Source organism: Mytilinidion resinicola, assembly GCF_010093595.1.
Source record: "Mytilinidion resinicola strain CBS 304.34 unplaced genomic scaffold BDZ99scaffold_35, whole genome shotgun sequence".
In the NCBI taxonomy this organism is placed as follows: domain Eukaryota; kingdom Fungi; phylum Ascomycota; class Dothideomycetes; order Mytilinidiales; family Mytilinidiaceae; genus Mytilinidion; species Mytilinidion resinicola.
Window position 1 is genome coordinate 133,806 of NW_022985471.1, and position 14,598 is coordinate 148,403.

The following is a 14,598-nucleotide window of genomic DNA, read 5'->3' on the forward strand; positions in this document are numbered from 1 at the left end:
TAGGGGGTGTACGATTAGTAGTCCCCTAGATATTAGAAAGGCCTGGCAATAACTTGAAGATTAATAAATGCTAATCTACCCTACCGCAATAGATACAAAGATAGCTTCTAATTAACGTTGTTGTGCATGTTTCAAATCGTTGGTGGTGCTGTGAGCTAAGCGAGAATCAACAGACTTTTGCAGCCATAGATGTAGGAATCTCTAATGTTGGACGTTATCTGGTGAAACAAAACATGCAATCCTGGGGTAGCGCGTAATGTGGGGGAGACGCCCGTGGCGGCTTGGCGACTTCGAAGCGCCCGGCGAGCCGCCTCCAACCTGTCCCTCCACAATTTGCCCAATCCAGTCCTCGCTCGTACAGCCACCTCCAAGTATAGCGAACGAACATAGAAGCGCCGGATCTACCCGTGCATTCGTTCAAGTTCTCACCCCACGTGACGTTACCCAAAAATTGCGTCTGAAGCGGACCCCACTTGGAATCTGCCGGTTGTATATACTCCTTCCGTGCAGAGGAAATGGCAATTCGTTTTGGTAACAATGTCATTGGCTCCAAACCACCGGAAACATGTGTGGTAAACATCGACGAAGCCTAGGGCCGATGGACCTGTGAACAAGGCCCCAATCCTTTACCGCGATGTCTGGGGCGGCTCACTGAACTCCAAACGGAAAACACTGGTGGTCAAATTCCATGATTTGCCAGAGCTTGTCAAGGCTTATACTATGGCCCAGGGGTGGCATCTCCACAGTCACGCAGCGATAGGGCTGTGAGCGTGTCAGTCGGTCCAGATTTCAGGTTGAGATTCCTGCAGGCATCACTCCTTTCATCTCCAAATGTTCATTTGGAACACCTGTTCAAGAGTCACGCTGACTGTGCTGTGCTGTGCCGTGCTGTGCCGTGCCTGAAATTGGATATATCTGCGAGGATGTGAGCACTTTACTGGATGTTGTGCTCAATACAAATCAAGGTAGCACTCTCCGTTCAGTCATTCTCTTCATCGTCCCGCTTTGCTTCACTTCTCTTGCATCTTTCGGCTCCATCATTTTCATATGCTTTTCTCTGCCTCTCCTACCCCTGCATAGTAAGTACCTTTGACCATAACTAGCCACAACGTGTGGCCCACGGTGTGGAATCAATTCTCCTTGACCTTTCTTGTTACTCTCTCGGGTACGCAGTCTATAAGTCACATAGATTAGGACTGACATAGACTAGCCCTATCCGTGTCTCTCGTACAACCCAGAGTGGTCCCCGATTCGGATTCCCTCCAAAGTCGTTCTACGTCTGGCAACATAGTCGCCCTCGAAGCACGAGACGACCCCCAGTCGGTTTCTCCCTCGCAAACTTCCCAGCCAGTTCCTCCCTCGGCAACGCCTACCAGCATTGATCTTTTCAGCCCCGACTTTTATGCGTTCCTCAAATCCGGCAATGTCTCAACAGGAGGCAATGACCCGGATCCTAGACCTTCTGCATGGGTTGGCTTGGGCGATTCGTTTGCGGCGCAGGCGATGAAATCCACGATGGCGCAGGTTGCGTGCGCGGCAAATTGAACTACCCCTTCCAAATGCAGGCAGACAACAACATACCAGGCCCGAATGGTCCAAATGGTCCAAAGCCAGCCTTTATGCTCAAGGCTTGCACCGGCGATATCACAACGGACCTTGCGAATCACGAGAACCCAAACTACCAACTGGGTGCTGTCTGACATGACACGTCCTTTGTGACCCTTTCCATTGGAGGCAATGACATCCTGTTTTCTACGATCCTCAAGAAATGTGTGTTTGGGTTTGGGCCAAGCGTAATTGGAGGACCTGATTGCGATGCGCTTCTCAGCACATCTCGAGACATCCTCTATGGAGAGGACTTTTACGACCACTATGATGCTGTCATTGTCGGCATCTTGTCCAACATGGACTGGGAAAATCGATGGCCTTATCGGACTGCAATCTATCAAACTGGTTACTCTCAGTTCTTCGATTCCTACACCGATCAGTGCGATGATACTTCATTCTACGTTATCGATTTTATAGGGCCGAAGATCACGAAAGAGCTACGAATCAAGCTAAATAGGCTCACACACGAGGTTAGTTATGTTCTGGCATATTACTCGGATCTCTTGAATGTACAATACTCGCACGCATTCGGAAATCCGAGCATATTATCAGGCGCCGTCAGTTTTGTCGATGTCGACATTGGTTACGATGGACATAGATTCTGCCGACAGGGTGTTCAGGAGCCTGACCATCACAACCCAAACACACATTTCTCCAACCTCAACTTGCTCGTGACAGCAGACAACGAGACGGTAGCGGTCGGCGATACGAACATGACGATTCCTCGCGAAAATGCTACGGTTGGATGGATCGACGCCAACTACGGCGATGGCGTGCATGCAGCCTGGGTGTGGGTTACGAAAACGTTTCATCCGACTCCAGCTGGGTTCACTCACACCAAAGATATCGTAATCTTTACCAAGCTATTATTCCGGCAAGCCATGCAATACTGGGCGTTCACTGCCAGAGATGTTGATCTTCTGGTTCTGGGGGATTACGTCGCATTTGCCTCCCAAGACCCGAATTCCGACATTTATCAAGGAATTATCCCTCATTTGAAGGCCGTCTTCCTAAACCACCAATACTACAACTTGCCTTGGGGGTCAGAATATTTTGTTAGGGCAACATTCATGGGCTCACAGAAGCCAGATAACGCCAACTCGGAGTTCCACGAATGCTACAAACTGGCATCCATCGACGAGTTGCACGCCAAGTTCGTCGCGGCGCCTGATTTCCATCTTCAAAACAAGGTCATCCTTCTGCTGGCCGGAACTATCGACGTGCTGTATGATATGGATTTGGACAACAGGCCCAACCGCTACACCAGCCTTATACACGATATTTTTGACGCGGACCCTGACGCCAAGATATTCGCTGGCCACATTCCCATGATCGGCTTCGACTTCCAGGACCCATTCAAGTGGTATGGGCTTCAGAAAAGAGTTGCGCAGTTCAACGCTCGCCTCAATGCACTTGTTGACCAGCTATCAACAGAAGGCCACTACCGCATCATGACCGTTCACACCTCGGCCACCACAAAAGAGCACCTGGATGGGGATTTACTGTTACCCAATACACGAGGATATCTTCGCATTGCTCTCAACTTCGTCGAGCACATGGCCATGGCCGCGTTAATGGGATGGTTTCGCGACCCGTCCTCGAATGGCGTGGACAGTCAGCCTCCAGCGCGCCCCGGCGACAACGACACACTTGTCGTTGACAAAGTAACCTGCAATCAAGAGTTCCAATACTTTACAGGGCAGGGTATGCCGACAAAAGAAGACATCCTCAAGTCCATCCTGCGGGGCGCCTCCATGGATGACTTTATCACCAAGGTTGCCTGCAACGCCTCCGAGATCTGCAAGTGGGCTGTTGATGGAGTAGTAAGTCTGCTCTCTCAAACCTCCCCATTTCTTGTTTCAAGACAACGAATCTAATATGAACAGCACGGCAATACGACGGATTTCCCTTCTGTAAACGGCACTGTCCGCGTCACCGCCGGCGGCGCCCCTGACGAGGCCGACTACAATCAGCTCACGGTCGTGCGACCTGATGATTCATACGACCTTGGTAGTGGTAATTGCAAGGGTGCTGTCCAAAGTATCCTCAACGACTGCATCTTGTCCGGCAAGTACTACGGCGGTTATTTCAAAGGGAAAGATGGGCTATACATTGAACAAACAAACTTGGTAAGCGCCCCCTCTAGTCTACTCAACTCTACTCCCGATTCAGATCATGATGACTGACGGCTTTAAAAGAACTTCCCGCGAAACCCAATGGAGCACAATGGCTTCGCAATTGCGGTCCGGCGCCGACCACGACGACGTTCAAGCCAGCAAAACCTTTTGCGACTGTCACGGGTCTATATGTGTAGGTTGAGTCGGTGGATAGTAGATGTTGCAATACATTCTCAAAATCGCCGACGCTTGAGATTAGCCGCGATGGCAACGTTCACGTTGCGCTGCTCTTACGGAAGAGGACCCAAACAACAATAGCCACAGATTTAGGGACAAAGATGAGGAAAAAGGCATTTTCAATAGCAAGGTCAACCGCGGTACAAAGTCATCAAAGATACGGCAATCCCACCTCCTCAGGGAAAGATGGAAGCCGTCCATAGAGGACCCGAGACAGTTCTTGTGCAGAATACACGGATCAACACAGGCATTGTGGAGGATGGCGTGCAGGCTCACGACCGCTAACTTGGGGTTATGACGAAGTCAAAGGAAACGTTGAGGTTGTCCCTACGTATATTTTCATGGTTTTCAAAGGGAGTAAGAGTGATCATGGAACGGAGTTTGATATTCCGGATATCCTTTTGAGCGCTTGGGTGGTCTTTTTTGGGAGGCTTCTCTACTATTAGCGATGAATTTAGGTCTCCCTTCGGGGCACACTCCCTTTCCTCTTCCTTGTGGTACTCGCGGGGTAGGCATGACACTGTTCGGGGGTGCTTCGATGAGGTTCATAAGACCCCAAAACTCGCTAGATATGACTTCGTTTTCTTGTCGAAAGCGCTTTTTTCTAAGACGGAGCTTGCTCATCAGAGTATTGGCGCCTGATGAAAGACGTTAAAGTACTCCTGGCAGTGTCATCAGCTACCCAGGGGTAGAGAAGGTATGGCCGTAGGATTTTGGGGTTTGCTTCGAAGGTTGCCTTTCTTACGGTATACAATGGAGGGACTTGGGTATCTTTATGCTATCTTACATATCTTCCATCTGTCTCATCGACGGCCTCAGTCTGACTCGCGCCCACTCGAAGAGTGCTGCCTTCTCGACCCGTTTCTTGACCGCTCCGAAGACGTATACCGCTCCCGACTCCTTGACCTCTCATATGAGCCACGCCTCGACCTGTCCTCGCTGTCCCTCCGCCTTCCATTCCTAACCTCTTCCACCTCGCCATCACTCTCCTCCCCATAAACTTCATCGTCCATATCCAAATCCTCAAGCTCATCTCTCAAGCGGCCTGTTCTCCAGTCAGCAACAAAAGGAGGTGATGGTAGCCTTCAACGCGAGCGCACCAACAATAATCGAGACCAACGGTGCTAGCAAAGCAGCAATATAACGCAGTCAAAATCTGCGTTGGGGTATGGTTGGGTTCGCCATTTTTAGACATACTCTTGTGTTGTGGGTGAGAGAAGCTTAAAACGGGGCGGCCTGGCGGGCGCTACTCGCTGCGGCACAGCAGCGATGTGAAAGCCCAGATACTGCGATATGCTTCGAAAAGGTAAGGATATCTCACCGCCACTGAAACCATGGTAATGACCTTACCCACGATGCGATCTCATCTTAGGTAGGTGCGAAAAAATTTCTCCCTCCTATCCAGAAACTCCCAACTCCTCCCCCAATCGCTCATGAATTCTTAGACAACCTCCAAGCGCGCACTCACATCAAAAATCAACCTCACAACAAAACAATCATAGCAAACATCATAGAACAATCCAGCTTCCAGCCAGCATTAAACTCTACCGGACAAGCCAATCACCCAAACACCGCCCTATGCAACTCAACTCCAAACACCTCAACCTCCAAAATGCCTATGCGTACGCAACCCCAAAACGCCTTGCTCAGCCTATCCAAAAAGATTGAAGATAACCACGAACACAGCTCAACACACCACCAGATCGCACTACCCCTCTACACCGCCAACCCCAGCCGCATATTCTCCACCGTCCGCCCACCCACTCCCTTCAACAACGCCAAGCTCTCCAAATCCCGCACCTCCTCCTCTTCCATCTCAATGAGACAACTCACAATCGCATCCGCCTTCTTCGCGCCCACCCCCTTCAGCGCCCGAATCTGCGTGACATCGCGGCTGTTGATGATGCGAAGAAGATGCGTTGTGCGAGGTGACTGTTCGCCAGGCGGCAGTGAAGAAGTGTTACTAGGATTTGGGAACAGCGAGGTTTCGTCGCGGAAGATAAGGACTTTCTTCGCTTTCAGCTTCGTCTGCTTGCGCGCCGCCTTGGGCTTATAGTGGAAGCTGTCGTCCGAGGCGTAGGAGGCGTCGTGGTGAGCGTCAGGCGCGGGAGCGAAGTCGTCGTCCTCGGCATCAGATGGGGGGTCAACGTATACAGGTTTTTTTGCTTTGGCAGGTTTCTTGGCGACTGGGACGGAGAGATCTATGTGAACGGGTGCGGGTGCGGAAGTTGGGAGACTCAGTATGGTTGAGGGAGCGGTTAGGGGCGCTAGTTTGGGTTCTGGCTTGGTCTCAGAAGCCTTTTCCGCGTCGCGCTTGGCCCTGATTCTGTCTTCTAGGGCTTTCATCTTGTTCCGCAGCTTATCGTTGGTAGGAAAGAATGGCTGTGCAAGTTGGAACATCCGAAGGGCGCTGGCATCCTCATTTCGGGCTTGGTGCTGCTTGGCCATTAGCAAGAACTGGAGTCCCTCTCCACGCCCGTCTTCTTTCTCTTCGATTCGCTGCTCTAACGCGTCTAGTCGCTTCTGCAATTCGTCGGGAAGGGCGGGTGCTGCAGCAGCTGTATCTTGCAGGGCCTTCTCTGCAAGCTTTTCGTCGATTCGTTGCGCAATCAATGCTTCTATCGACGCCTTCGATAGAGTTGGCTCTGATGGCGCAGCACGGGAACCATTTGGCCGACCAACTTTGCTTGGCCGTGATGAGAACGTAATGGAGTCAGCAGGCCGCTTGTGTGGTTCTGTTCGTCGAGATGATTGGTTTTGGTGTGGCATATTCGAAGATCGACCGCCAGAATTGCGGTCGGAGTAGACGGAGAACTCCTTTGCCGGCTTGTCACCAAGCTTGTGGTCCGTTGCGTGTATCTTTGCATTGCTAGCCGCAGCTAATGGTCGCAAGGGTTGCCGTTGTATGTTGGGACCAGTGATAGAAGCTGCAAGAGGCTTTGCTGGCAACCTGAAAGCGGGTTCGTTTTCCACTTCGGCGACCTCGATCTTCTTCGTCCGGTTGGCGAAGTTGAGTGAACTCAGCGTATCGAGATGGTATGACCGAACAGGGGCAAGATTAAGGATCATGAGCGTGAGCCCGTTGTTCTGGCCGAGCGATAATATCCGAGTCATCTTGGACTCGCGATACGGTATCCGGGACTGCTTCCTGCTGATAGCTTCCACGCATTGCGCCAACACGAACAAAGATTTGTTGATGCTAGATGACTCCACTAGCCGCTCCTTGTTGTTGTCGGTTCGCCGATTGTCCTCGGATCCTGCCAGATCGATTGCGGAGACGGTGCTGACACGAACAGTGGTTTCGGTTGTTTGTGTAACTTTGACGCAGAGGATCGCATGAGAGCGCGAAGAGTGGGCATTGAGCTGATCAAAAGTTAGATGAAGTACCAACAATGACGCTCCGGGTGACTTACCTTTGTAGCGGATGTTGACCGATTGATATTCGCCTGGTCATACAGCTGCTCAAACTCCTTCAACGTCGTGCAAGGCCGCTCCGTCAGTCCAACTACAACTGATTTACCATGGTTATCTCGGATAGGTAGGCCTGCTGGGGTCCGTTTCTCTGGCGGTTCAAAGAGATCGAAAACTTTGTCGTTGTAGATCTCGTAGTAGCTCATGGCCACCTCGACTTGTGTTGCACCCGCTGCATCCTTTTCTATCTTCCGGTTTTGTCTGTATATGGCGCTTAGCAATCTCGGGATCACTCCTCGATCGGCCAAAGATTTCCCGCCGCGCATCGTATGCGTCTTGCCCGTGCCAGTAACGCCGTACGCGAAGATCGTAACATCGAAGCCATTGAATAGATGCTTTACAGTAGGTTTTACTGTTAGAAGTCAGTTGACACGTTCTAATGATGAGCGAAAATCGGGACTGTTTTACCTTCTTGATCAAATATTTGCTGCTGGGTGGCCTCGTTATCGTACACACTATTGAATTGGAAGCTGAAAGACTCGGATTCGTTCCTCGGGTTCGGTATCCGGACAACAGTAGGGCTTGAGGGAGCTTCATTCCCTTGCGACTCGGCAGTGACGATGGTATCTTTGTCCAGCTCAAGCTTGAGTAACGGACGAATGCGAGCAACGACGCGCACGCTCATGGTTGCGGAGGAGAAAGGAGGTGGCACGGAGGTAGTTTGGGAGGTGGTGAAGGGGACGGTGAGGTAGAGAATGTAGCAAAAGCACCAACTCCCAAGGCGGCCGGCGGAAGAATGTTAGATCAAGCGCTCGCGAGATGAAGAAGTTGGCAGGCCCGGTGAATTGTTGTGGGCCAGCGTTGGTAGGGGCAACCGCATCGCGCCAAGCCATCGGGAAACACGTGAGTGCGACCGGCGCCTCCTCGACCTCAACGACTCTCTCCACCCACCATCGAGGCTGTGGAAGGAGTGTTCGTCCATCGAGTGATTGTCCATTGCGATAACACTTGTTTGTCGAAGGCCTCCGGGGCTCTGCAAGGTACGTATGAGTAGTGATCGAGTCGAGGTAGGTTTTCTTTCGTCTTGAGCGCACTGCACCCTCCAGCTTTTCAATATTCGGTATGGCTTTCTGAAACGGAAGACACGCACTCCACTCTGGGCAGACCGTTGCCTGATGCTTCAAGTCCTTCATTTTGTATAGCTATTCGAGGCGCTGGGTGGAAGCGGCTCTTGGGTAGTGTTTCATGCGCTGGCCAACCACAACCCACAACGCGAAGACGTCGCGACAAATCTGCGGGCGCTTCGAGTTTCAACTCAACACCCGCCGACCACGATAGTCGCCCACCAAGCACTTGTATCCAAGCTCCCTAGTAGCGCATCCAGAAAAAGTTCCCGACGAAAATGCTTGACCAGTGCGTTGAAGTTGTCTATTTTAAAGTAAAACAGCGGCTAGCAGAGCTTCAAAACCCGTGGACCATCCATGCACCTCGACAGCTCTGCAGGAGTCTCGTAGCCTCACACTGACCTTCGTCCCTCGTCCCGTCGTTTGACACAGCCGTTCTTTCGTTTTTGCCTCTCGTTGTCTGCATCTTTGTCGATCTTTTCCTTCATATCCTCGCTGTCCCCATTTATCCTCGTCACTCACGGTTATCACTTTCTTTCATCGTCTTGACGCGCGCCTCATTGCTGTCTCAGCTCTTTTCTCTATTCTAGAGCTGGTTTCTCTCGTCTTCTCATCATCTTGACGATGATGCTTCCCTTCACACTATGGCTGCTGGCAGCAACATGTACTTCAGTAATCGCAGGCCCGGTGCCGCATCACTACAAGAAGCTAAAGTATGTGCGTTCATTCCGACTTAATTGCTTCCAATCTAACATGAGTGGACAGCTTCGCGAGATTCGCAAACTCATCTTCGACGTCCGTCACCACTCTGGAGAAGCTCAAGCCATCAACCACCCTCTCGACCGCGACCACCATTCCATCCACTTCATTAATATCGTCAATCACTGCCGCCGATTCATCAATATCATCGCCACTTTCCGCCAATGCCGAGACCGCTCTTCAAGTCATTCCTCTCTCGCCGTCGGTCTTTACATCTGTCCAATCTGAACTCATCTTTACCAACCTAAAAGGAACTCCTGTCGCAACCCTTCCTGCGGAAACCATTGAGTCTACGTCGTTTATTGCGATCACGCCAACAGCCGAGCCATCATCGCCATCTCCTTCAGTTTCATCCTCATCGTCATCACTTGATGTATCATCGAGCTCACAGACGACCTCCACGCCTGAGTCCACGATCACGGCCGAACCTACCGAGTCTTCATCAACTGCAGCGGCAACTGCCGAGTCCTCCTCGACTGCAGCGACTTCCGTGGTTCAGTCATCGTCGACGTCTGAAAGCTCTGCGACAGAGTCTGCATCGACTCTTGTAACCTCCCTCCCAACACCAGCGCAAAGTGCCGCGCTTGGTAATGGTGAAGTTACTGCCAGTAGCTACAGCAGAAGATTCACCCTCGATTTGTCCAGCTCAACTTCGGTCGTACTATCCCGAACCCTTTCAAGCTCTCGAATAACTGAAACACCCACATCCGCTCTTTTCACTGGTCTGACCTTCGAGTCCGGCTTGTCTAGTATCATCTCGGCTTCGTCATCTTCTTTGACTACTGACATACAATCGCTGGCATCCGCGTCGAGCGCTGTGCTCCCATCGGCATCTTCTCCATCTAGTATCATCTCCGTCTCGTCGTCTTCTGCAAATGGTGGCGGGGAAATGCCGTACAGCGCGTTGTCCCTTCAAAAGCCCACAGCTACTGATGCGAAATCCCTGGCGTCAACATCGAGCACCGAAGTCGCATCGGCTCCCTCACCATCCAGCTCTGCATCGACGTTATCCACTCAGACGCCCGCTGCATCTTCAGCTAGCAAGTTGTCGTCCTCATCAACTCGATTTGCTCTCGCTTCGAGTGTGCTTGCCGCTCCTTCGGCCTCAACTGCTACAGTGGAGGTCTCTAATCCCTCTATTCCTGCGACACCTTCCGCAGCCAGCAACGTGTCCACTCTTTCTCAGCCAAGGATCGTCGTCGTCACCAAGACCGAGTTCACTACCGTCGACCCAACGCCAGCGTCCCCGTCAACTTTGTCCTCATCTGTTGCGGAAGTAACCTCCGCAAGTCAAGTCGTCACGCCCTCCTCTGCACTTTCTTCATCCTCAGTCTCCACCCCCTCGCTCCTCAGCCCAATCCCCGTGGTCACAGTTACGATGTACACCATAATCCCGCCCTCAAGCACTGTAACGCCCTCGTCTATCCTTTCATCGCCCGAAACCTCATCATCGGCGGCCACTCTCACTCCCTCCGTGCCCTCCTCTCACATATCTTCAACCGCGCTCCCAGCTTCCACTTCGCAGGCCTCGGTGCCAACGGAAGCGCCCGCCCCTTCGTCGGCAAGTGCGCCATCTTCAACCAGCACCCCCGAGCCCGCTTCACCGAGCACATCCTCCCAGAACGAAGGCATCACCGTTGTTCCTATCAATCCGTCGCAGATCTTCACGGTCACCGTCACGGAAACGCTGCCTCGGGAAACGGTAACGATTACGGTGACTGCAAAATAATTTCATTTGTCTTATAATCCTTGTTTGGTGCATATGGGTGGGAAAATTGGTTGAGTCTAGTACCCAGCCGGCTAGTTCCGAGCTTTTTCGTGTTTTGTTTTGAAGAGATAGAAGACTGTGCATAGGGAGAGAAGGGGTAGGATAATGCTTAATTAGTCAATCAAATCTGTCAAATACTCAGCCACTCAGCATTCTATCATATTCTCCTAGTCTTTTCTATCTCATTTGCCCCCACCAGCCTCTTGATTCTTCAGTTTCCTACTGGAATGCTTCATCATAACTCTGTGTACGCTTTTCTGCCCTTTTAAGAAGGGCCTCGATATATTTTCAGGAATCTGGCCAAGATAAGAGTGCATCGTTTTGGATACGCCGTGAACTTGCTAGGCTCCCTCAGCCGGTCGTACGTGGGTGTCAGCCTCGCCTTATTCCGACCTCTCTGACTCCGCTTTCTCAATTATAGTATGTCCAAGGTCCACATCCTCAGCCTCCAAGTTCCACATCTCCAGCTCCCCTATCATCCCTCTCCTTTCCTCCAATCTCCGCCGTATCTTCCATTGGGGCTTTGAGAGCTACATCGTCCACGTCCGACCGATCGAACCTGCCTTCCCGAGTCCTCCTTGATATATAATCCCAACCGAGGAGAACAATTATCAACACGCCTACGACACCCAGCACAGCTAAGACACGCTTCGGACTGAAGTCGCCGCAAGCTACGAAGGCGCCTAAGAACAACGGTATGTAAAAGACAATGTAGCACAGCAAGTCCAGCCGAAACCGTAGGGCCTCGATGTCCTCTCCCTGCCACCATAACGACCAAAGTACCTGAGTGACCAGAGCGAACACGATTCCGACATGCCCGTATACCTCATATCGGGTAGTGGCTAGAAAGGTCTCCAACGGTGCCACATTCTGCGCAACCGCCACGATGACACGTCCGATCCAGAATATCTGGGCTAAAGCTTCGTAGTATGCTCACTCAGACATGATGCCATAACTGACTCGAACGAAGTGGTGACGTATGCATAGCGAGATGCTGTGGAAGACCGACATGCGCATGTTGTATATCTCTTCGCGGTTTTGTACGTCGAGGTTCTCGTGGAGTAGCAAGACTATGCAAGAGGCGATAAGAGTGGTTGCAGCGGCGAGAATCCACTTCTAGCGACGTTGGAACTCGGTTAGGAAGTTGCTGAAGCGTCCTGGAGAAGCAGGAAGGACGTCTTCGGACTTCGAGGTGAAGAGCCTCGCGGCCCATTTGCGATATTGAAGCACCACAGGACTCACCATTTTTGACGTAGTGAGTGAGAAGAGAAGCCGAGACGGGATGTGGGAATTTAAGATAATCGAGGCTCTCGGCACTCCGGTTTAGCTCCCGTTCCGCGGTTGGGTCCCTTATATAAAGCAATGGTCGAGATCCAGCACTCACCCATGGAAGGACAACATCATCACAAGACCACCACGACTCTCAAAAAATTTCCTTAAACACAACCACCTTACTCTCCTCCCTAAAAACTGTAGAAATGCCTCCCATCCCACCCCGCTGTCGCAGAGTAGCCGCTCAAATCTACTACTGGAATTCGGCATCGAACCTCCCCCCTTCGAACTCATCCCTCTATACACGATGGTGTGCCGAATTCAAACTTCGACGGACCTGGTTGTTAGCCGCAGCGACTACCGCAGCTACCTCCACGCTTCTCGTCTACATCCACAAAGGCCGCAGTTAGGAAGAGTCCCAAGACGCGTACGATAAAGATTTCCGGATCCTATATTGCGTCTGGATAACCGTGGCCCGACACGAAGGCGCTGTCAATGAAGGAAAATTTTCCGAGTGCGTATTTTACGAATATTTGGTGCAATCTTTCTTGCTCGGGACAGCTGCGATGATGTTGAATCAAGTCATTTCGCCACCGGACTGGGCCACAGCCGTTGCGACGCCTGCGGTGGCTGTACACGTATTACTCGGCATTCTCCTCGTAGCCCAGACTTTCATTTCGCGGCTGCGGCGAGGAGACATTCGAGACGCTCTCCTTCTACACCCCGAGCTAATCTTCAACGCACACTTCTTCTATGCCCTCTATATCATGTTCTATGCCTTGGATATCGGCTGGAAAGCAGTACTACTCGGATTGCTCGTTTGCCATGTCACGTTGCTCCCTCTTTTGGCGTATCAGAGGTGGTGGAGGATACAATTTATGCGGCGGGATTGGGATCAGACGTCCATGGAAACTAAGGTGGAACCTGGAAAACCGGAAAGGGATGACCCGCGGGACTACCGAGGCACTCAGGTCAACAAGTGGGCTACAGATTGGGGTTTTGGGAGAGAATAACACGAAAAGAGCGACTGAGCACGTCATAGATGGTGAGATGGAGCGGGTCTGAAAACACATGAGCTGATAGGGTGCGTAAAGACGATGGAAGTCTTACTCCGTTCTCAGCGATGGTATCCTCGGAGACTAGGAATATGGGAATGGATACCTACCGATCTGCTGGTCACGATGCTCGAAAGGGTCCTTAACCTCTCTCATACCTCGAGAATGGAAAGCAGCTGTGGTGTTGAGGTCTCCGCCTAGATGTCTTCGCAGCATTTCTACGAACAAAAGAAAGGGACCCGCCCACCACGATGGTCCAAGGGATATTCCAGGTCATTACCTTACATAAGGCGCAACTTACCATGCGACTTTTATCTCATATCATTTCTGGAACCGTTATCGTTGATTTTAATTCAGGTATGATTTAGTGTGGATAGCGTTGGACAAGGGAGCTCCGGATACAGTGCCTTGCCATAGAAACCCGTACATTTTCCTGCCACTGTTTGTGGAGTTCCAAGGTACTAATAGAAATTGGGGGCAGCGAATACACTCCCAATCTGTGTACAGCCTGCGGACACTGTTTGGGGTAGCCTCGCGAGTTTACTAGGTGCCAAGTTTCTCTCATTCAGAGTGCTGAAAAGACTATGAAGCTCCTATCGCCGGACTGAAACAGCAGTATGTATGAGCATCGGTCGCCATTACGGGACATGCAGACGTGACAGAATGCCGGAGACCGCCTACTATGAAGGTTTGCTCTAAATCTTCTGGTTTGGACGAGTGGCAGCGGCAATCGCGCAATACCTTCCCGCAGCGGACGGCTATACGTTTGTCACGAAGCCTGAGCTTTTCGGTCATGCTGTCATCGCGCTCGCTATGATGGTTCGGGTCTTTCGGTTCTCATTCCGCTTGGACTTGTTCATCGAAAACGCCGGATACTTCAGTCTTTTGTGTGGCACTTTGCTCTAGTGTGGCGGAAGTTTGAAATGCATGATGACGGCGATAGGCCTCTTGCTTTCGGCTGGCATACTTATCATCGTTTGGAAGGCATGGAGGAGGACTTGGGAGGGGCATATCAGGCCGTCTGGCGAGGAGAATCCGGCTGTCATTCTTTCTGGGCCAGATCATCAAGGAAGGGCTAGAGATACTGAGGTTGTGGAGGCGGAGGTTAGAGAGATCAAGGTGGGAAATACTGCCTTTGAAGAAACACGAGTCAGAGAGATGGAGGCTGGAGATGCCGAGAAGCGCAATTCATACGAAAGAGAAGCCGCGGAAGGTTACTGAAGCAATTACCAAAAGGCCCCGTACTG

The 14,598-nt window shown here is 51.5% G+C and overlaps 5 protein-coding genes across 5 annotated transcripts; 3 read left to right on the top strand and 2 right to left on the bottom strand.

The window, feature by feature from the left end:
- Nucleotides 1-1,904: 1,904 nt before the first annotated feature.
- Nucleotides 1,905-3,485, top strand: BDZ99DRAFT_552221 (uncharacterized protein; the record flags this gene model as incomplete). The annotated part of the gene is made up of 1 exon (XM_033727050.1): nucleotides 1,905-3,485. The coding sequence occupies one exon, from the start codon at nucleotides 1,905-1,907 to the stop codon at nucleotides 3,483-3,485; it is 1,581 nt and encodes a 526-aa protein (XP_033568908.1).
- A 1,254-nt stretch (nucleotides 3,486-4,739) lies between these two features.
- Nucleotides 4,740-5,194, bottom strand: BDZ99DRAFT_469238 (uncharacterized protein). The gene is made up of 2 exons (XM_033721449.1): nucleotides 5,063-5,194; nucleotides 4,740-5,007 (listed from the first exon to the last, which is right to left on the bottom strand). The coding sequence occupies exon 2, from the start codon at nucleotides 4,973-4,975 to the stop codon at nucleotides 4,778-4,780; it is 198 nt and encodes a 65-aa protein (XP_033568909.1). The 5' UTR covers nucleotides 4,976-5,007; nucleotides 5,063-5,194; the 3' UTR covers nucleotides 4,740-4,777.
- On the bottom strand, nucleotides 5,186-8,152 carry BDZ99DRAFT_429141 (kinesin family protein-like protein). The gene is made up of 3 exons (XM_033717212.1): nucleotides 7,842-8,152; nucleotides 7,376-7,785; nucleotides 5,186-7,325 (listed from the first exon to the last, which is right to left on the bottom strand). Exons 1-3 carry the CDS (start codon nucleotides 8,056-8,058, stop codon nucleotides 5,679-5,681), a joined length of 2,274 nt encoding a protein of 757 aa, XP_033568910.1. The 5' UTR covers nucleotides 8,059-8,152; the 3' UTR covers nucleotides 5,186-5,678.
- Nucleotides 8,153-9,953: 1,801 nt separating this feature from the next.
- BDZ99DRAFT_469239 (uncharacterized protein) lies at nucleotides 9,954-11,176 on the top strand. The gene has a single exon (XM_033721450.1). The coding sequence runs from the start codon at nucleotides 10,146-10,148 to the stop codon at nucleotides 10,983-10,985; it is 840 nt and encodes a 279-aa protein (XP_033568911.1). The 5' UTR covers nucleotides 9,954-10,145; the 3' UTR covers nucleotides 10,986-11,176.
- Nucleotides 11,177-14,014: 2,838 nt separating this feature from the next.
- BDZ99DRAFT_483249 (uncharacterized protein) lies at nucleotides 14,015-14,572 on the top strand (the record flags this gene model as incomplete). The annotated part of the gene is made up of 2 exons (XM_033722562.1): nucleotides 14,015-14,039; nucleotides 14,295-14,572. 2 exons carry the CDS (start codon nucleotides 14,015-14,017, stop codon nucleotides 14,570-14,572), a joined length of 303 nt encoding a protein of 100 aa, XP_033568912.1.
- Nucleotides 14,573-14,598: the final 26 nt, after the last annotated feature.

Coding starts and splice junctions, on each gene's coding strand:
- BDZ99DRAFT_469238 (XM_033721449.1), bottom strand. CDS start 4,975: ATGGACGATGAAGTTTATGGGGAGGAGAGTGATGGCGAGGTGGAAGAG.
- BDZ99DRAFT_429141 (XM_033717212.1), bottom strand. CDS start 8,058: ATGAGCGTGCGCGTCGTTGCTCGCATTCGTCCGTTACTCAAGCTTGAG. Junction 7,786..7,841: donor GCAAATATTTGATCAAGAAG/GTAAAACAGTCC, acceptor GACTTCTAACAG/TAAAACCTACTGTAAAGCAT. Junction 7,326..7,375: donor GGTCAACATCCGCTACAAAG/GTAAGTCACCCG, acceptor ACTTTTGATCAG/CTCAATGCCCACTCTTCGCG.
- BDZ99DRAFT_469239 (XM_033721450.1), top strand. CDS start 10,146: ATGCCGTACAGCGCGTTGTCCCTTCAAAAGCCCACAGCTACTGATGCG.